This window comes from Siniperca chuatsi, linkage group LG2 (assembly GCF_020085105.1).
Source record: "Siniperca chuatsi isolate FFG_IHB_CAS linkage group LG2, ASM2008510v1, whole genome shotgun sequence".
In the NCBI taxonomy this organism is placed as follows: Eukaryota; Metazoa; Chordata; class Actinopteri; order Centrarchiformes; family Sinipercidae; genus Siniperca; species Siniperca chuatsi.
Window position 1 is genome coordinate 19997041 of NC_058043.1, and position 21923 is coordinate 20018963.

Sequence of the window (21923 nt, forward strand, 5' to 3'; positions counted from 1 at the left end):
ATGTCTTCTCCCGGTGCCTCCTCCAACCCTCTGAACGCTCTGGCGCCCAAAAGGAAGACGAAGAAGAAACACTTTGTGCAGCAGAAAGTGGAGGTTTTCCAAACCAGTGACCCCGTGTTGAGCGTACTGATGTGGGGAGTCAATCATTCGGTGGGTATGTGCGCTGCTTAATGTAGTCAACAATGTGTTTCTATTGGTCTGTGTGTGAATACGCTCATTAACTATTTATCCATTGATCATGCGCAGATTAATGACCTGAGCCAGGTGCCTGTACCTGTCATGCTGCTTCCAGACGACTTCAAAGCCAGCACCAAGATCAAAGTCAACAACCACCTCTTCAACAAGTACTGTGCTCCGCTCAGCTCTGTCTGCCAGATTGCAGGAGCATTCATTCTGCTTCCTGTCATTTGCACAGAGTTTTTAGGATTTAATTGCCTGCATGGGCTTAATCAGAAATTGCAGACCCCTTTAGAGAACAACCATGCTTTTCCACCTTAACAATAGCTTTAAAACTAAACTAAAACAGCTATTACCTTATAATAAACAGTGAAACAAGCCAAAAAAGAAAAGAAAGAAAAAAGAAATTAGCTTGTAACATTGTCAAGGCTATATGTAAAAGAATTATACTGTGTACTAGAGTTGGAAAAGCAGCATCATTTCCAGCCACTGGGTTGTTTCAGTGAGTTGTTGAGGTTCAATTTCTATATGGATGGAGTCGAGAAAAGTTGAGTGGCTTTCAATAATCCTTTAATCCAGTCAGGAATCCAGGTCGTGTGACGACTTATAAACAGAGGTGGGAAGAACAATAAAATATGTTTTCTCACGTTAAAGTGCTGCTACCTTGTTACCATTTTACTCAAGTGTTTTTCATGTTGCTGGATGTGGAAACCACTTAAGTGAAACAGCAGGATACAAAAACAGAATTTAGTCAAATAGTTTAAACATAACCAATGATGCAACTTGGACAATTACAAACACTGGCAGACTTTGACACCACCGTGCCATGAAACACACATGTTGAGTTCATGTTTTAGCGGCATTGTAGAATATACACATATATAGTGTTAATGATTTGTAATTGGTTACTATCTCTGCATAGATTTGATTCATTTAGAATGAGTGCATCAGTAGAGAAACAACTGCACAAGACAGCAGGCATTTAATCATGTTATCCTTTTGAACAATTGATTTGAACATGTTGCTTTTGTGCCCTGAAATATTATATTTGTTCACATTAAACTTAATTATCTGAAGTAGTGGACATTATTTAAATTTGTGTAATGAAGCATTGGTAGACTGGTAGCTCTCTGTCAAGTACAGTTCCTGATTAGATGCTGTTTGAAGAACAGGACAGTAATTTTACTCACTTTACTGTATGCATTAAAACATCTTTGTTCCTCAGAGAGAATCTTCCAGGACAGTTCAAATTCAAAGAGTACTGTCCACAGGTGTTCAGAAACCTGCGAGAGCGCTTCGGAATCGAGGATCAAGATTACCAGGTATGATTATAAACTCGCCCGCCAATCAACATTTGATTGTGCAAATCCAAAAAAATAAATGTTTTAAACGTGGACAAAAACGCTTATTTTTACAAGATGAAGGCGGTAACAAACAGACATTCACAAACACAGAACGTCCAAGGTTTTTGTCTTTTATAAAAACCAGACACTTATCTGTATGTATTGATCTGCTCCCTTCTAAATTTGCATTTCTTTGTGTGATATTTGCATGTACCAGGTGGCAGACAGTCATCATCCGCTCTGCTCAGGACACATTTGCTTAGCATACAATTACTGTGCGTGAGGCATGCTGTATGTGCACTTTTAAGTAGGCCTATGTGCTGATAAAAGTTTTATTTCTATACATCTACAAGAGTGATGCAAGAAATGTCTTGAAACACTGTGCAAAGTGCAGATTTTTATGTTCTAGCATGATCCATAACACATCCATAGCACAAATATGCATGTTTGTGGTAGAGATTTGCATTACAAATTGTGTTGATACCAGTGTAATGGATGTAAAAGGTTTCACCGGGCAGATGTATTGTACAGCTGATGTGCTCAGAGATGCCATCTTCTCTCTCACCAACAGGTGTCTCTGGCCCGCAGTCCTCCACTCAAAGATGAGGACGGGCAGTGCGTGAGGCTACTGCTGACATCATACGACCGCACTTTGGTGGTAAAAGAAATCTCCAGTGAGGAGGTGGAGGAAATGCACAACATCCTCTCTGAGTATCACCAGGTAGAACTGACACAGGGTGGAAAGCTTACGTCTGGTAGGAGGTTTAAATGTCCTTTTACATTTAAAAACACATTTTAGTGAGTTCATCTATTTTCTAGTTTGTGATTAGTCCCAGTCAGTAAAATCTGAGGATACATTCCATTAGTCACATATTTTCCACTCCGTCCTGTGTCTTTTGTATACCAGGATAAAATGTGAGTAATAACCCTGGTTGCCATGGCAAAGGTTTTACAACATCAAAGCTAAAAGATGAGTGTTTGAGTTTCAAACAGAGTTTTTCTTCCATAAGTGATGATACATGACCAGAGTGCTTGTTTTTACATTTAAATTCGAGGTCATAAAAATATCTAATATAAAGCAAAGACACACTGTCATGACTGGTTCTGTTTCTACAGACATTTATAAAGAGCAGACTGATGGGAAAGCAGATTTAAGGGCAAGATGCACTCTCTAAAGACATTTACCTAAACAGAGAATAATATTTGATTTTACATGTTGGCAAAACAAACACAATATAGGAGTTTTGCGTATGTACTGGTGGTGCAGTGAAGTATATTTGCATATTGCCCCTTTAACAATGACTCTGTTCCATTCAAGTTTCCCAGTAAGCCATGACAGTGTGACAGTGAGCCAGCATGCACAATACCAGGACCCTGAAACTGAAGCAGCTAAATGGAATTCAGCCATCATTAATTTTGTTATTTACTATGCTTTTCCTACTGTGACATTTCAAAATGTCTTCTGTGAAAAAGACCTAAGGCCAAGTAAAAGTGTTTGAAGACAAACCCTATCCCATAAGAACCATTGTTAGACCAAAAAAAATCTTAATGTAAAGTCTTTCCCAGAGCCTTGAATCAGCAGATCAAGTTTGCTCAGAATAAGAACATTCCTTACGCATATGAAGACCATAAAATGGGGTTGAAAGCTCCAAAAAATATAGTAAGTGGACCTTAAAGGTGCCCTGTGGAGTTATATTTACATTCAGTGTTACTCACCAAAACACATTATGTATATCCTCGAGGACTAACAAATGTATTTCCTTCAACATAAAACTTAAAAGATGAAATCCAGCATTGTTTACATCCATGTTAATTTGCTAGCAGTCTTCTTTCCTGCCTTTTCTAGCTCATTGTTGTTTCTCTTTGGCGCGTTACTGCCACCTGTAGATCAGTGGGATATAATTGACAGGACTGTACATGTACATGTACTGTACAGCACCATGTTCATTTATGCCACTGAGTCTCCTTTATTTTCCTATCATTCATTGTCTGTATTCACTGCTGTTCTCTTCTAGCATATTGTCACCTGCCATGGCAATACGCTGCTCCCTCAGTTCCTGGCTATGTACAGAGTCACTGTGGAAAGCGAGGACACCTACCTTTTAGTTATGAGGAACATGTTCAGCCACAGACTACATGTACACAGGAAGTATGACCTCAAGGTAAATCCTGCAGGAGGCGTGTAGCTAGATGAGGATTCAGAGACTGTGATCAGTACAAACTACTTGTTAATGGGACACCGGCAGTCTGGTGGGTCATGTGTAGAAGCATCCATAGTGTTTTTAGTTTTGCCTCAGCTAGTTTTTCCACCTCAATTAATGGTTCAGAGTTGATTAATGTCATCGGAAGTGTTTGGAACTGTATGTCATAAACTTGCATTATATTACATTTTGTCTTGTTAAGAAGCAAATGCTGTCCACGTTAATTTATGAAAGGACGAGAGAGGGCGTGCTACTTGAAACACACTATGATCTCATCACATAATTCTACACATTTTTAGCTTTAATGCTCATGGCTTCAAGTAATGCCTGACCCAAAACCACCTCATTAGCAAGCAGACTGTTGGATTCATGGCCATTCATGTATCGTGTATGTTTGTGGTTTGTGATTGATAGAAAATTAGCCAGTATAACAGTTCTAGCTTTGTGAAGTAATGGCTCAACAGTTACCTATTAGTGACTGTGGGGGTCTTTTTATTCCTCAGGGGTCCCTGGTGTCTCGTGAAGCAAGTTTTAAAGAGAAGGTGAGCGCAAATTAAGGTAAAGGCTGTATGATGAGCTCTAGTTGAACTCTACTTTCTACAGTCCTACAACTGTGTTGATTAATGGCAATTTACTGAAGGGATGCAGTCAGATTTGTTATATGGATGCCACAAAGAGGAAAAAAGTAATTTCCTACTCACATCAGTGTGTTCTTTTTGATGTAATTTGACCTTGACCCATTGAAAACATGATGAGTTAGATCCTGCAAGGGTAGCTGAGTTTCCTTTGAGCTTGTTACCTTTAAGTTTATGGTGACCTGGTCATATTTCATAAAACAATGGAAAGAAAAAAAGTTTTGGCACAGCTACCTTGTAAAAGGTAAACATGTTTCTGTAACCTAAAAGATGGGTTCAGTATTTCTTATAGCACTAAAATGGTTTTCTGCTCTACACTTTGTACAGGTAATGTAGTACTGCACTCTCATAAAAATGCTGAATCCTACATTTCTCATAATGTAGCTCCTCCTCAGACATTAGAAAGCTTCCCGAGAGCCACAGCAGACATTATGCAACTGCATTCACAGGGTGATTGGTATTTCTCCTGAAGAGTAAACTGACCTTCACTAGGTGGAATGCCCCTTTAACAACCCCCTGAACCAGTTCAATGCTTTTGATTCATATTTATAAAAAACAACTCTGTTAAGTGAAAGAATTATAGTGAGCTCTATGTTGTTTGCTTATCGAGGACAACTTAACAAGCTTGAATTGGCTGCAGCTGTGCCAGCAGCCTGTCTGAAGGTTTGGACGTACAGTATATTCATGCTGTTTTCCCCACTTTGACATGCTGTTTCTCTAACAACAAACCACTCAAACTGTGACTGAGGACAGAGTGTGACATCACATTTCCTACAATGTATCTAATTGTTGTTTGTGTGCTGTGACAAATGTGATTTTAATATTAGATTTTCAGAAATGTTTTCACAGAAAAATCACTTAGCAACAGACTTCTAACATCAGAGCCCCTCTGTCTGAAAAGACAGAAAAATAGCTGGTTGAATGGATGGAGTTTAAATATCTGCAGAGCTGTTTAAACCTTTGATCGTTCCAACTGTGTTCATTTGGAAAACAATATTTGGGGTAATATTATTTGACTTTTATGTCACTGGAAATAGGATTGTGTTTTAATGACAAAAATGTTAATGAATATTGTGTTTATTAGGCTAAATGTAATGTTATGGTAGTTGACCATCACTCTATATTTCCAGGTGAAGGAGTTGCCCACTTACAAAGACGTAGACTTCAGGAATAACATGCAAAAAGTGTATGTGAGCGATGAGGAGAAGGAGAAGATCATGGACAAGCTCACCAGAGATACCAAGGTGAGAAAACAGTGTTGAAGAAGCATGAAGCCATTGTTTTCTCTGACATAATTTGTGTGTCCTCTTGCTGCAGTTTCTGGTGTGTATGAGGATCATGGATTACAGCCTGCTGCTGGGCATCCATGATGTCAAGCGGGCTGAGAGGGAGGAGGAGGAGGAGGAGATGGAGTCGTCCACTGAAGAGGAAGAGGAGGATGAAAATGTCCCAGCTCCTGCTCCGGTCTCCATCTCACCTGAGGGTATCAGTGGCTACATGAACTCCTTCAAACCAATGGGTCCCGGGGAGTTTGACCCTTATGTGGATGTGTACGCTATTCAGAGCGCTGTAGGTGAGTCCCGACAACTGAGATATCTCTGCTGAACCTCATCTCATGCTGTGCTACAGCAGATAAGATCATACGTGCAGATCAATGTCACTCACCAAATGCTGTGAATCGCTCCCATGTAGGTGCACCCCACAGGGAGGTGTATTTTATGGGTCTGATTGACGTGCTGACACAGTACGACACCAAGAAGAAAGCTGCTCACGCTGCCAAGGCTGTCAAACACGGGGTGAGAGACCATTGTTCTATAAAGGGATTGGTTAGTATGTGCAGCCTTTACATCTCTATCCTGCAAAGTGTAAAGGGTTGCTTTCATTTTCCGTTCAGTCATCTCTGATTGACTGTGTGTGTTTCGTAGGCAGGAGCAGAAATCTCAACAGTTCATCCAGAGCAGTACGCTAAACGTTTCCGGGAGTTCATCACTAAGATCTTTGCCTAGTTCAAGGATTCAGTCCAGGCTACCTTCATCATTTAATACAAGAGGAGTCTCACTATACAATACTTACAGTATGTCATCTCAAATCAACATCAAGAAGCACTGAAAATGTACTGTTAGTTTCTAAATGATCTATGTGGTGTTTGAGCATTTATCCTCCATATCATTCTGTACTGCAAGGTGGACTGTGCATTTCTTTTGAATGACGAACTGGAATTTGCAGGCAAAGGAGGAAAAGTCTTCTTGGCGACTTGTTGTTAATGGGTTTTCTTTTGTTTTCACTTAAAGTTTTGGCAACACTGCTTTGACTTTGTGTGGCAGCCAGATATGCAGGATTGCCAAAAAGAAATCATATGAGGTGATGTAAGTAAACACCTCTGTCATAAATGCATTATTTCTTGTGGCCAGTGGGGGGGTGGAGACACATTAATTGTCGTTGTGTTCAGCTTTCCCTCAATGGAAGTCTCACTCACCGCTGCTGGGGAGAAATATTTATGTTTTGCTGTCAAATTTTTGACGCCCTCTTTTCCTGCCGAGACAAAACTCAGACAAGAAAATAAGTTGGGCAAATCTACAGGGTTTCAATTAGGAACAATACAATGTTCATCTCCTTTTCAGCACCAGTGTGTGATCTTATATGAAATGTTGCCAAATACAGATTTGAAAGAAATAACACAAACATAACAGTCTGAATGTGTACCGGCTGTTAAATACTGCCTAAAAACTGATATCTCCATTTTTAGGCGTATTTTAGAGTGAATATTGAATATTTAAAAAAATCTAGCATGTAATTATTACGTAAGTATGTAAAGCCACTAGAAATGTTGTGTATCACTGAATGTATTATCAATTCTGATATTTTGATTATGTGCTATTAAAACCTGTTTTCACAAGTAGTAAACAAATATACCAGACTGGCAGTTTCATTAGAGCTTGTTCTGGAAACAGATTCACCATTTTGTTTTCCTTATCAGTAAAGAAATGCACATTTTCCATTATCTGTAAATATATGAGTAAAATAAGCTGCTTGTTTGTGTTTTGAAAGCCAGAAACTGAAAAGTTTTATTTGCACATCTCCAGTAGTGCTGCTCAGTGTTCAGTATTTATTGTACAAATGTAGCAGTGCAATGCTGTTTTAGCTTCAGGGGATGCTACACACAAGCTTGCATCATCTCAAAGGAACCACACTACACAAATTATTAAACTGTAAGTTGATCAAAGAGCTTTTATGTCAAATGTTGTAGCTTGGATCCAGCCTGATTTTGTATATTACATGGTTTGCCTTTGAATGAGATTAACTATTTAACAACATAATGTACCATGTGAGTAAAGTATCAAAGGAATCACAAAGTTCAGATCCGTGTAACTCTTAACAAGTAAGTGCGAGTGAAAGCAAAATGTGATTCATTCAGCTCTGCTCCAACAGTACATGTGTTCCTCTAAAATTTATTCTCAGTGGTAAAGCATTAATGTCCTTATTTAGTGCCTCTCCCCTGTCCCAGTCCTCCTGGCACACATTCCTGAATCTTATCATGAGGATTTCACTTTTAATAGCTGAGTGGACAAACAAGCAGCGGAGGGACAAGAAGGTTAGAAGAAACAAGCTGTGAGAGTAACTTTAAAATACATCCAAAATGCCTTTTATTAGTTTACATCGTTTGAAACTAGATAAATACGGCAGGGATTGGAGATAAACTGACACAGCAGCTGTGCTTTGTTGGTTTTTGGATCTAGTCTAGACTATTACAACGTTAACCTCTGAGTAACACATTTGTTGATTTTCTTTACATTTGTTTATTTAGAGTCAAGTTTTGTATTTAAAATACATCTTCAAGAGCCAAGGACTGGCAAAAACTGTACAAGCCTGATGTTGATTGATCAATACATGAGGGCACAGGAGAAGGATGCAAAGGCTTGTACCCCAAATTGGGTTTGCACCTTCCATAAATTCTGGCCTGATGAGATTCATAATAAATATATTTTTGTGAAATGTGATTTAAAATCTTCAAGATTTCCATCATTCTTAGACACCATTCATCGAGTGTCAGGTCAGATATGTCAACCATATTCCATATTAACTCTTTTACTCTTCACTCTAAACCGGTCATATGTTTGCAAGCTAAGTTTTGTCACTTGGCACAGTTAGCTACACAACAGTTACACTTGGCAGTTAGTGGATGTAAATATTCAGTAACAATTAATCTCTACGTAAGAACTAGTTTGTGTGGTGCAACCTGTTTTAATTTAGTCATGTGTAAAACTCCACTTAGTAAACACTACTAGACTACGTTTGAACTTGCAGATGGTGCAACCGGCTCCAGGTGTACAACACTTCCATTATAACTAGGCTAAGTTTGAACTTAGAAACAGCTGGAGCGACCAGGTTTTGGTCTTCTGAGTTGCGTATATTTTTTTTTCCTTTTGGTACTTGAGTGTTACCAAATGCCACTGAGTAGTCCTGTTTGGTAACATAGATATCGCTCTAGGTAAAAAGAAATAGAAGCTTTATTGTGTTTTTGGGTTAACTGTTCCTTTATGATGTATAGCAACCTTATATTTTTTGATATTTCAATGTAGTTTCTGAACACCAACATCTACAAATCAAGCATTCCCATATTGGCATCAGTTCTTCAGTTGCCTTTTAGTTATTATGTTATTGTGTTTGTTATGTCATGTTTGTCTCTATATGTGAAAAACCACTTTACTACTGTGAATCCATGAAACTGAAACCATCCCAGCAATGGTTTTATGTTATAAAAATAAGTCCATGACTTTGACCTAGAAAGAAGTAGGTCAAAGCCAGCAGGGGCCTTTAACAAGAACTGGTTTGATCCAGAAGATCTCACGTTCAAATGCTAGTCGAGTGTTAAGTGATGACCACTGGCCACCTGTCCAGAAAACAGCTCTCAGCTTAGTTTGAAACATGAACCCTCTGCGCACCAGTAGATGTGACTATAGTGCATGATGTTCGTGTCTGCTGAAGTCTCCCTCACCCTCATTAATGGTTGTTTTAAATTTTGACACACCCGGAAATTGAACATATGAAATAAGGTCTGCTATGAGCCCAGACACAGAAAAACACACACAACTCTGAACAAAACACCACATCTTGGGCAGTAGCCTTAGTGTATTGATAATGAATGCTCTATGAATCAGTGCATGAGTAAAAAAATACAAATGGAGAGAGATGCTTACATCACAGACATGTACACTCAGCGGAGTCTTCAGATTAACACAAAGTACATACAGTACTGCAGGAGGGTTGTTTTTTATGCCTTTTTTTAAATATTAAATTGGGCAACATTCCTTTATTTTATGTGGATGTTCAGCCACTTACAAATATAATCACAGTCATTCGAAGGCCCAGTTTTATAGATCAGAACCTTTGCCAAGTTTTTATCTATTAAACCATACTTTTAATTTCTATTACTCACAGCAGGTATAATATTAGTTAATTGAAAGATAAAACGCCCTGACAGTCCACCAAAACGGTATCATCTGGAAAACACATGTTAGTGTTTGAAACAATTAACTCAAACCATCAGTTTTTTGTATACATTCAATCAAAATCAAGGCATTTCAATTGTTCCTTTACACTTCTAGTATTACACTCGCCTTGATAATGAGCTGCTGCTGGAGTTATAATGCACACATCCTGTACCGTGTTTATGTTACACAGTGATATAAACATAACATAAAAATCTCAGTCTTGGATGTCAAAGAGTTAATCAGGTGGTTATTAAAGGAAAAACCAAACCAAGACGCTGTACAGGAAATCTGTGAACAGCTGTGAGTAACCCTTTGAGTTTTATACACAGAACCAACTGTACAAATCATACAATAACAATCTCGAAAATGAAGCACTTTTAAATTTTTTAGAATTACAATATTTTATCAATGCATTTCTATACAGTTATTTTAATTATCTTTAAAACAGCCTGTCTTTTTTCAGCCACTGTAAAGGTTTGTTTTTTTTTTCAACTTACACAACATTATTTATGCACTGAACGACCGGCTGTGTTGAACGTAACACAGTATATGCACTCTGACATTCGCTGTCAATAAAGTTAAGTAGTGTGGATGTGTTTAACGTTGGAATTTCAAGCAGATAGAAACAGACTTGAAAACAGAGACGTCCATCTATGAAGTCGGAAACTTATTGCAGTTCTTTACTTCTGGGAACTAGATGCTCAGATAAGCTGTTTGAGGCCAAAGGCGAATTTCCATTCTTATTTGAGTGGTGAATAAAGTTGAATATTGACTGCTTGATGAATTATGAATTATACCAGCTGGTATACAGTGCAATACATTCCTATTCATCTGTAACGTCATGTTCTTTTACCTTACCCTCTATATAGAAAGTGTAATCAGGACATTTTCTTTTGTTTTGGTTAAATCATTCTAGCAGACTGAATGTGCATGTGTGATTACCAGTGTGTGTTTTCATCCCTGACAAACACACACACCCTTTTAAACCTTTAGGGAGTGCAACATCTGGCAACATGTTCCTCAGTCCTGCTGGCCTGTGTGAGTGTGAAGGACGCCATGACGGCAAAGCGACAAGCTCACACACACACACACACACACACACACACACACACACACACACACACACACACACACACACACACATGCTCACACACACACACTTTACTACACCACATTTCGATTATGACACTGCTCTTCTTGAGGTGCTGTAACTCAAGCTGGTGCCGCCGCTCTTGTGTGAGATCTTGAGTGTCGTGGCAACTGTCAGGCTCGGCGTCGTGGCAACAGGGAAGCTGGATGTCGCGGCTGCTGCAAAGCCGACTGGCGTGGCCGGTTCGTTTGGGCATCCGTACTGGAGCAAAATGTCGACACACTCCTGGCTGCCAGCACTGCGAGCCATAACCAGCGCCGTCTGCCCCTGAGCGTCCCGGTACCGAACATCACAGCCATACTGAAGGGAATGAAAGAAATAAGATTTTTTTTTAATGGGTTAGATTATGTAATTACCCCATATTCCACATTTTAAGGACGTTTTATCATGTGGAATAAATTGCAACTTCGACCTGACAGGACTGTCTTAAATTATCCCAACACGGTGTGACTCAGCTTAGCTTTAGTGCCTTTCACACATATAGATCACCTTGAGTGGTCTGCTGAGTCATCTGTTTTAATGCTTTTGGGTTTTTTGCTGAGGGAATCACTTAAAGGTTCTTGAAGGGTAACAGTTATTGTTTTGCCGGTTTTGCATAACTCAACATGATGGTTTGCTGTGATGCAATATTTTACACTAAAAAGAAATTTAAAATCATTTCACACACTGTCAATAGTGCACCTTCACTGTAACATTATCTCTATTCTGCATTGAACTTCTTTGGTGATATGAGTCGGACGATCCATTCAAAAGTTGTATTGATTCCTATAACAGAAAGGGAGGGAAACACACCCAAACAAGGAGCTGCGTCATCACCACATTAGCCTGCTGACAGGCAGCGTGCAGGGCAGAGCCGGGCAGTCGCATCGCCAAGAGCGACCTGGAGGAGAGCGACAGGCTGAGAGGGGCATTAATGTCCTCCTTAGTGCAGTGGGCCAAAAGGAGCAGCAGCTTGGGGAGGTTGTGCTCAATCACTGCCAAGAGAAGACGGCCAGATAGCGTGATGTCTGGGCCCTCGCCAGGAGTGGGAGGAGGCAACGGCGCCACAAACAGTTTTTGCTCATATTTGGCCCTGATCCATGACTCCCGCTCCTCACTGAACAAGCGAAGGAAGCAAAGAGAAATGATGAGAAGATGATGACTATTCAGTGAATTTTCAGCTACAGTCTACTTGCATGCAGCTCATACCTGTAAAGCATTTAACTAAAGCAGTGTTGCCACACTGCTGATGTCACATCAATAATGTTACACCTCATAACATTATTGTCTTTTCTGACCATTTGTCTTTACCGTGTAGCATCAGGCGCTGGTTTACGGCGGCCCAGTGTGCGCGCCTCCCATATACTGTTGACCATGTGGTTGCCGATGGCACTGAGAACCAGCGTGAGCTCTCGCGGCAGATCATCAAGGTCCAGCGAGCGAACACGCGACAGGTGGGTCCCCAAGTTTCTGTGGATCCCTGAACACTCGATGCATATGAGAGCGCCCAGGTTCAGACTGGCCCAGGTTGGATCTTGGAGAAGAAAGGTACACACAACAAATTAGGCTGCCACTTCATTTGAAAGTGAAGTATGTGTATATGCTTGACAGATTTCTACCATTTCAATTTGTTTAAATATGCCAGTTTGGCCAAGTCAAGTTGTGTGAAATCCTGTTTGGACAAGTTTTAAAGCAGGGCTTTTAAATCTGTGGACAGTTTGCCAAACAATATATTCCCCTGAAACTCTGGCCCTTTAAAGTGTTCCAATATTAGAGTAATATTCAACATTTGATCTATTTTTGTTTGGTTTAGTGATATCTAAGACACAGATTTTAATTATAGGGTGTATTAATGAAATGCTGACCACATTTCTAAAAACTAAGGTTTATCTTTAATATGCTTTGCAGCCCATTGCTCCTGTGTTGGACTAAAATCGAACATGTCAAAGTGTTTTCTATGTCCCTTACTAATTGGTTAATTTACCTTGCAATTAACATTGCAGACATTTTTCCTTATGGAAGTAAAACATTATTTCAAGGACTGGATGACAACACAATTCAGATTCAGTAAAGCGTTTAGGTAATGAGTTTCATCTCTGTTCTAAATGAGCAAATTTCTTCAGCTTGCCCTCAAAAAGTCAACAATTACATAATATGACAACAATAATACTGGAAAAATAACACTCATGTTTCCTCTGCATATAAAAAATGTTTAAAAAAAATTGAAAACACCAAAACAAAGAGTGATGGTACATGAACGGTCACTTGGTTAACCTGTGATTCTTTCACAGTTGTAGTGTTCATTGAACGTAAACTTGGGCTAGACATTAACTCCATTTTGTCATTTGTCTTTCAGTGATATGACCACTTTTTTTTTTACAACTTCTGAGCTAATAAAAAGCAACTGTATTTTAAAATACAGTATGTTAAATGCCAATATACAGTATAATCCAAAGGTAGTCCTCTTTGGAAAGGTGGATCTGAATCGCCTTTTTTTGTAACTTTCCAAATGACAATTCAATGGTCACGCCTATTTTCCACAGTGATTGGCCAGATTATCTCTAGTAGTGTGAAAATGTACAGAGCTTCAAGCGCTCCACAAATGATTTTCTCCACATTCTTCACAGCTTCTTGCCCCACCTAAAAAGGTAGCCAGCAGTAGTATGGACAGCTTGGTAGGTGATGATTCTTAGATCAACATCACAGACATTGAAATGGAAAAAAATTAGCAATGAGAAAATGATACCGGTGCTCAGGAATGATGACACAGGGTTGAAACGAGATGAGATGGGTAATGTACCATAACCAGACACAGGTATGAACACACACAAAGAAGAGAAAAGCTATTAATGTGTGTCACTAACTTGGAGCATCACAGTCAACACAGAAGTTGTTGCCCTTTGCGTTGCGGATCGCCTGCAGAGCCACTGCTTCACTCTGGCTGTTCTTGCGAGCCTGTGGAAAACATACAGTATATGGTTCAAATAAAAGAAACACACCAGTAAACTAATCCTGTGTGATATTAGCTCTGATAACTGCTGTCATTACTAATAATGATTATAACTTCCAAATCTCCAAGTGGTAGTGTGGTAGAAGGCTATAATCATTTTTATGACCATTAAAAGCTGTACAATTATTGGTTTTGGACTCCTAGGACACACAATTCTCCTAACATTAATAAAGAAATGCATCATGGGATTAAAGTAATTATTCAGAATCATTATATTAGTGGCAATTATCATTTTTGGAGATGACTGAACTACTTCTACATCAGGACGCATCCCCCACGCCCCACTTAAATCAACAGAAACCAGTACAGACCATTAGTGGACAGGACCACATACAGTCCTTGAGATGGGGCGGGTTTTGGTAACGGCCAATCTAATTAGCTGCCCTTGTCCCTTTTAAAAGCAGCAGCAGTTAACAGTTTCCAAATAGGTTGAGAAGAGAGTCCAGGCCAGCTTCTCCTAAGAGAAAACTGTTCTTATCAAGGAGTCCCAAGGGGCAAACACACAGCACACAAATATGATCATAGGGCCCTCCAAATGTACCTCCAAGGGCAGATAATGTCACTTTTAAATGTGAACTTACATTTCATGTAGTATAATAAATGTGTTTCCATGATTACTATCTGTTGCCTATATTTTGCTTACTAAAATAAGTAAGGTTGCCTTCCTTTAGTTATATTTGGATACATTTACATGTGTACAATTACGCCTCTGCTACAAAACTTTGAGTAAAGCATTTTTTCCCCCAGCAGTTTACAAGACTAAAAGATTGTGTTTACTCTATACAACTCTGTGCTATACAAATGATTTCACTGTATCCACTGTGTCCCTCAAAAGCCTTGTTCTGTAGACTTGCAGTAAGAGATGATGCAAACACAGACACAATTTCATGCCAGTATGGATACCAGTATTGCTCTGCACCACCTGATCTGCGTAAACACAACTTCAGGCGTATGCCTCTGCCCTCCTCGATGCTTGCAAGTACATTTGGGGCCGCATAATACAAACAAAAATGGCACTACAGCAGCATTTGCACCTCTGCATGCTTTATGTGGATGAAAATAGAGCCTTTAATGTTTTCCAGGAGTAATTGAAAGAACATTTTGTCGTAATATTCATATTATTTTGTCATTTGTCAATGAAATGATCACTGTAGAGGGGCACACAACACAACTGCTTCACACGTGGAGAGAATATGCTTGGAAGATACAGATGCAGTATTTTATTATCTAGACAGACTTCACTCACATATTTTAATCATGTGAAATGTTAAAATCATATTGGACTGGTGAAATTGAATGTATTATGGAAATGTATATAGATCTAGATAAAAAAAATAACTTGTTAGGTGTAATGCCTCCTGACATTATGGACAAAAACGCTAATGAAAAGAATCTCTTCTAATATCTGAGGCAATACTGACTGTTGAAACAAGATGCTAAATGCTGAATGGCAGTGCTACGCAGAGTGAAAGCATGGAGGAAATGGATGCATATAATGTGTACGGGTACATACAGACAGGTGGAGGTGTATTAATGTATATATATGTTTTGATATGCATGTTGATACAGACTTGTATGTGTGTATAAGTATTCATATAGAAGTACACACACATCTCTCCTGTCTTTTTCTGATGCATCAATGTAAATGCTTACTGGGCTTCACTGTATTCAAGACATACTTTTATTTATTTACTAAATTTTCAAATTTTTTCTTTTACTTTTCTTGTTGTACTCTATTTCAAATATTTTCTTTTTATGATTAGACTTCTCACTATTACAACAACAACAACAACAGCTAAAACATGACGTATTGGGGGTTACGAACCCAGCACGGACAAAGTTAATGAAATTAATTAATGACAAAGTATACAAAAAAGGAATTATCACTGTAAAATAGTGTAAAACAGTGTATGCATTCTCTACAGAGAGTGCACTTTCGTTCATTCTTGCCTTGTTTTTGCTGCTCTCACACAGCTGCAGGCTGGCCAGGATCTGGCTCTCAATGGCTTGGACCCAGGAGTCCCTCTCCTCTACACTCTGCCCTTCAAAGTGCCATGTCTGGCCAGTGCTCGAGACGATGAGGAAGTCAAAGTTATCCTCATCTGACACAGAAAAACACGAACATACCAGAGATTTTTCATCAGATATTATTTTTCCCATTTAGAAACTTTCATCAATAGTTTGTTAACATTATGAACTAAAACTATTTAGTTTGTATGCATCAGTGCAGTTAAGAATCCATATCTGACTACTATTAGGCATAAGCAAGTTATGTTAGTGAACTGTTGAATTATAACCACAACTCTGACCTTTACATACATGTAGGTAAAATAATTTAGATGTATGGAAAGAATGTTAATCAAATAGTTGTAATTTAGCCAAAAGCTTGATTCGATATAATGTTCTTCTCTAATGTGACAGCAAAGTGCAAGAACAGCAACACAAGCAGGCAGACTGACATGTGCAGAGGAGCAGTCAGAGTTTGAGAGATGCAACATGACAGATCAACATTACCTGTCTTGCTTACGTTTCTTAAGCTACCAAAGCTTTTAAGTTTCCACATTTTGCGCTTGGCTGCATGAGAAGACAGAAAATGTCCCAGAAAAGACAACAAGAGAAAGAGAGGAAATAATAAATGTTACATGTTGAAGCTATTGATCAAATTTAATGTAAAGTTATCAGTTACTACTTTTTTTAATAATTAACATCATATCAAAAATGATTAGACTATGATTGTTGTTTTTATTGCTATATGGTAAATATGAAACACAAATATGGAGTTGTTAGCATTTACCATCTGCTTGGCCAATGGTTGAGTCTCCTTTCTGGTTCATGCTCTTCTTTCTGCGATGCTTCTTCCTATCTGTCACCGGGGAGGAGGAGCCTACGTCTTTGGTGGAGGAGGAGCTGGACACACCCTCAACCGCCGAGTCTGGCAATAAGATCACACAAAAACATACCAAATTAAATGTGTCTGGTACAAAACATGCATGCTTTTTAAGAAATTGTTTTGCACAAAATAAAAGGTACTTCACTCACCAACACTTTGAGCGTGGTTAGACAGTGTAGAGGGGCATCGCTGCACGCCTCTGTTACTCCTCAGGAACAGTGCACCACCCAGCCCTTCCATTTCCTCCACTTGCAAGAGGCTGCTGGCGCTTACAGGGACTAAAGAGATGGTAGCAAGCATGCACTTAATAATAGAGTAGTGTAGGCTGACATCAAATGGAAACCAGAGCTACTGGAATTAAAAAATACATTACTGATTCTGTATGAACACCAGAGAAAATAAGAGATACAGAGTTTGACTGTCCTGAAGTCTTCACACACTTGTGAAACTTGTAAAATCCCTTACAGTGCTCTTTTGTTCTTTTGCAACGTTTTTGCATTCCCTTGCAATTTCTTTTCCCTTTCTGGTACAGATGCTTGACCCCTCTGTACAAAAAAGTCTTAAAATTCAAGGAACAGTGCATTTACTGTAATTCTGATTTCTGCTTTTCCCCCATCTCCACCTTTTTATCATTGTTTCTTTTTTAACATACCTACTCATTCCAATTCAGGGTCATTAGTTTCAACATTTCACCCAACTCACATGTACCCCAGCTCCACAAAGAAAAGGACTAGAGTTATGAAATATCTTCATTTGCTGTAATTCCTCTGATAGTTAGGAAATACGATTGTGTTTTTGTTATTGTTTCCTGCTTATACACAGATTTGGGTAAAGGTTTCACTTTGTATACTTTTTTTTAGGCATCTAAAGTAAAAAACAAACAAAAACAAAACATGTTTATTCTTTGACCTGGGCTGACACCCTCAGGTCCCGGCACATCTTTGACCCGTCCATTAAGCCCGACCGGAAGGCCGCAGGTGGGTACAGCACGAGGTGGTCGCTTTCCTGGCACCTTCACTGTCACTCGCAGCAGGTCCATCTCTTTCCCGGGGGCATTCAGCATGTAGTCCTGTGAAGCCAAACATTTGGCATTACCATCAACCACTAGCCGTCAGTGGTGCTTTCAGCAGCACACTGCTTCAAAGCGCTCTGTCAACACACTGACTCACATTGACACTGGAGTGATAGGACAATATGCCGTCGTTGGACAGCGTGACATACTTCTTCTTCCACTCTTTGTTGAGCGAGTTCCCGCTGCGCTTCAGCAAGATGCCCTGATGGAGGTGACAAAACCGAAGAATGAGAATTTATTGCAAATGTCTTGTGCGTTCATCTCACACATTTCGGCAGCATGATGACTGCTGGCTGCCAAAAACACTCACTATCCTATTCATCAGGCCAATATGGGAGATCACAACACTTCACCACTCCACATGATCAAACTGCCTTCACACATTTGATTTCGAGTGAGTGCTGGTGTGACGTCTTCTGCAGAGGGTCATTAGATACATCACATTTGTTTCTGCATCAAGTGCAAATCTGTGCCCCACCTGTTTGATGGGAATGGAGCGCCCACTGCCCAGATCGCCCTTACAGTCTACACTCCTTCTGTTCGAGTCACTGCCTCTCCGACCCTAAACAAAGGACAAGAGAAGCAATAACTGCATCAGAGGCAAGAATGGGGTAAAATATGAAGTACTGAAGTTTTCCTTGTGAATTGTGTGCATTTCACTACAAAGTATTTGGAAATGGGAATGGAGTTTCTGCTGACTGCTTATTCATGTAAGCGATATCTCAGTAGAAATCAAATATCAGTGCCATTCATCCTTACATTAAAGCTGCACTAATCAATATTTTTATATTAACAATGTTCCTGCTGTTGACCTCAGTAAGTTTCATAGTCAAATCCCAAACCAAGTTAGGGTAATTTCAAAGTTATAAATTACTTTTCCAATAAGTTATTTAACTATTTAATTTGGAAAAAGAATGTAGTTATCTACAGACTACGCAGGGTGACAAGTTACTTCTTTTATTATCTCAAAACAAAACATAAAATATGTTTTAGAAGGCAGCCTGACATAACTGGTGTCAGACTTAGCAATAGCCAGTTAATTTATATAGCACATTTCGAACACAGGGGCAATTCAGTGTGCTTTACATAAATAAAAGCAAAAAGGAACATCCATGTATAAAATATATTTAAAGAAAGTACAAAGTACTACATAAAATAGTAATTAAAAAGAGTAATTTAAAGATAAGTAATGTAAAAATAAAATAAAAAGTATAGCAGCATTGTCTTTCTCTGACAAATAAAAGCCACTCTATAACAGTACAGCCAAATCCAAATCAAGGTGCATCTATCTACGGTGTGTTGTTGACACTGGTTATACCTTCCACCCCTACTCTGTGGGCCCTGTGAGCTGTTCACTATGATCTAAATTATATGACAAAGTTTTGTATATTTAGGTGAAATGGCATGGCCAAATAAACAGTAAAATTTCATACTGTGACTATAGTGCTACCCAGGATGTTCTGCCACTGGACTTTGGTTTGTCTTTAAGTGCCTAGAATCATGAGTTTTTAAGCAAAAAAAGGGAACCTAGTAAAATGTGAGGTCAAAGTAAAAAAAAGACAAAAAAAGGAAAGGGCAAGAGTATAAATATGAAAGGGTACATAAACATGACTGCTTGTGCCCCCTAAAAAAGAATCACTTGACCAGTATGTACCGCAAATCGGGAGGTGCGTCTCCGGGTGGCACTGCGGACTGACCCAGGCGTGGCACTATCTGTTTTTTCCCCTCTCGCTGTCCTGCCGATCTCTTTATGGCTGATCACAGGAGTGGATGGAAGTGATGAGGAGTAATCACTGCTCTGACCACCGTTACTGGCCTAAAGAGCCGGAGCAGGAGGGGGTGGGGGCGATGATGTGACAATTGAGCAGAAAAGGGAGATAGTTTGTTACAACAGCATACCTACAGCCTTTAAAAGTGACCGGCAAGCCTAAAATATAAAATACACTTAGTATAAAAAGGTGCACGTAAATGGTGCAACTTAGTACCATTTTTTCAGACAGTGTGGAGCAGATGGTCCTTAACAGTTTTACCTGTCCTGGAAAGACGCCTGACACTGGGGTGGAGCCTCCAGAGTGACTGGGAGAGTTAGGGAGAGATTTACAGGAAGCCAGTAGTGCAGCTTGCTTCTTGGCTGCCATGATTTTCTGAGCAGCTATGGAATAAAAGAAACTAAACATTAGCCCTAAAAAAAGGCAAATAACCTTCATATTTATGCATCTTCTGCAGCAGAATCCTCAAAGTTCATACCATCAGTGAAGACTCTGTTCACATTGAGGCCATACGTCGCACAGGTTTCATAGTAAGTACAGCGGCGCACGTCTGAGCAGAGCTGTCTGGCCCTGGCATCATCTATTACTCTGGGGTTGGTGCTGCTGATCTTATCTAGAAAAAGCACAAATCACAAATAAAACAAAAGTTCATCTCTGCAAACATTTGAATGAAAGCACGTTGTGTGTGAGTGTCCTACCCTGAGTGCCGACTACTATGAAAGGTATCTCAGAAATAGGCCGGTGAACAGCGAGCTGATGGTAGATTTTGTAAACTTCCTGGAAGCTGGCCTCGTTTTCCAGACTGAAGACCAAGATAACTGCATCCACCCAACTTGCAAACTGAGGAGAAGGGAGGAGGAGGAGAAGAGTAGCACTCAAAATTACACAGGAGCAGGATGATAGTAAGGACTAAATTACATCAAGTTTAAATAGTTGTCAACATTTCAAGTTCAATCAGTTCCCAAACCCACCTGAGCACCTGGGAGTTCTGTCTCCTCTCTGATTATTAACACGTGGCTCTGTCCATCAACCAGGACGTCCTTAATGTACTGGCGGCCTGCAAGTACACCGCAGGAATAAAGAAGAGTTCATATAGACCTTTTTCACATCAGATATTTTGACTTGTTATAACAGGAAAAGCACATCAACTAACTAATAACATTAATAGCATGCCCTGGCCCCTGTCACGGATCGTCTAAATGGAATGAAGCCAGCATTAATGTTATTATTTACACCTTTGTATGAGAAGTAGAAATGTCTGCTGTGACAAAGCTCTATTGCCAGTTATGTACAGACAGTGTCATAGAAAAACACACATAAAGGTTGTAGATGGGGACATGTGAAACCAACCCTCAGCGTTCTCCAGCTGCAGGTAACTTCCTGTCAAGTGTCTGTGGACCAGAGCAGACTTCCCACTGCACAGGCCTCCCAAGACACCCTGCAGAGCACAAACACAGAGAGAGAGAAAATATTAATTTAGTATTAAATCCCATGCCCTAGTTTGTAAAAGCTATGTCCTGATGCTTACCAGGTGAAGCTCTTGTATAGTTTGGCTCATGGTCCATTCTTGACTGCTGGTGCATGCAGCTGAAGAAAACAAAATTGACATCCATAAGCTCAGTCCTGTAATGATTTGATGTATTGGTAACTTGCTGTATAACAAGATACAGGATACAAAGTATTGATAAGACAACCTTGGAGTTGCTGGAAGTTGTAAGCTAACATTTGTGCTAAGCTAGGCTGAAAAACTCTCCACATCCATTTCTGCACTGGAAACACATCATCGATCTTCTCTTCTGACTGTGAGCAAGACAGCTAACTATGGTTTAAGAAGAACAGGAAACAAAAGTGGTTAGCTCCATTAAAAACAAACACAAAAAATCACCATTTAACAACTCCAAAACCATTCTTACTTACATGTTGTGTGTTGTTAGCAAACTAGTCACCAACACATCCAGGTTTTGTTTAGTCAGGGGAATGTGTAAAGTAGGCAACTTCAGAATGAGGAGCATACCTCTGGTCAAAAAAAAAAGCCAACTAGGCTAACCATATCCTCTGATTTCAAGAAGCTGACACCAGACTCCTTGTCTAACTCAACAACGACTAAGTTAAAAAAAACAAGCCTATTTCCCCAAAATGTTGAAGTGTTCCTTTAAAAGAATTAAATCCTGACTGCTGGCCAGGTCTGGCCTGACTGCCCGTGGA

General features: G+C 39.5%; 2 protein-coding genes across 4 annotated transcripts in view; one reads left to right on the plus strand and one right to left on the minus strand.

Annotated features, from left to right (window-relative positions):
- On the plus strand, positions 1 to 11010 carry pip4k2cb (phosphatidylinositol-5-phosphate 4-kinase, type II, gamma b). 3 transcript variants are annotated; one of them, XM_044222926.1, is made up of 10 exons: positions 1 to 150; positions 247 to 344; positions 1403 to 1499; positions 2092 to 2241; positions 3536 to 3682; positions 4225 to 4263; positions 5487 to 5600; positions 5674 to 5929; positions 6049 to 6152; positions 6282 to 11010. In XM_044222926.1, exons 1-10 carry the CDS (start codon positions 1 to 3, stop codon positions 6360 to 6362), a joined length of 1236 nt encoding a protein of 411 aa, XP_044078861.1. In that variant the 3' UTR covers positions 6363 to 11010. The 3 variants fall into 3 exon arrangements, with proteins under 3 accessions (XP_044078861.1, XP_044078874.1, XP_044078868.1); XM_044222939.1 differs by having other exon boundaries at positions 20 to 154; XM_044222933.1 differs by having other exon boundaries at positions 133 to 154; positions 247 to 1499.
- The window catches only part of LOC122888233 (arf-GAP with GTPase, ANK repeat and PH domain-containing protein 1-like), a 20650-nt gene continuing 8193 nt past the window's right edge, over positions 9467 to 21923 (minus strand). Inside the window, exons 3-20 of the mRNA XM_044222359.1 lie at positions 21247 to 21305; positions 21069 to 21156; positions 20690 to 20775; positions 20417 to 20558; positions 20197 to 20331; positions 19980 to 20101; positions 19604 to 19765; positions 18428 to 18511; positions 18047 to 18151; positions 17787 to 17946; positions 17027 to 17155; positions 16782 to 16919; positions 16502 to 16561; positions 15938 to 16089; positions 13842 to 13932; positions 12289 to 12511; positions 11791 to 12094; positions 9467 to 11298 (exon numbers count right to left, since the gene is read on the minus strand). Coding sequence (XP_044078294.1) covers positions 11029 to 11298; positions 11791 to 12094; positions 12289 to 12511; positions 13842 to 13932; positions 15938 to 16089; positions 16502 to 16561; positions 16782 to 16919; positions 17027 to 17155; positions 17787 to 17946; positions 18047 to 18151; positions 18428 to 18511; positions 19604 to 19765; positions 19980 to 20101; positions 20197 to 20331; positions 20417 to 20558; positions 20690 to 20775; positions 21069 to 21156; positions 21247 to 21305 — 2510 coding nt within the window. The 3' untranslated portion in view covers positions 9467 to 11028. The remainder of the gene's footprint in view (positions 11299 to 11790; positions 12095 to 12288; positions 12512 to 13841; positions 13933 to 15937; positions 16090 to 16501; positions 16562 to 16781; positions 16920 to 17026; positions 17156 to 17786; positions 17947 to 18046; positions 18152 to 18427; positions 18512 to 19603; positions 19766 to 19979; positions 20102 to 20196; positions 20332 to 20416; positions 20559 to 20689; positions 20776 to 21068; positions 21157 to 21246; positions 21306 to 21923) is intronic.

Excerpts from the sequence above, each read along its gene's own strand:
- pip4k2cb (XM_044222926.1), top strand. The coding sequence starts at position 1 with ATGTCTTCTCCCGGTGCCTCCTCCAACCCTCTGAACGCTCTGGCGCCC. Across the intron at positions 3,683-4,224 it reads ACAGGAAGTATGACCTCAAG|GGGTCCCTGGTGTCTCGTGA; the intron begins GTAAATCCTGCA and ends TTTATTCCTCAG. Across the intron at positions 4,264-5,486 it reads AAGCAAGTTTTAAAGAGAAG|GTGAAGGAGTTGCCCACTTA; the intron begins GTGAGCGCAAAT and ends CTATATTTCCAG.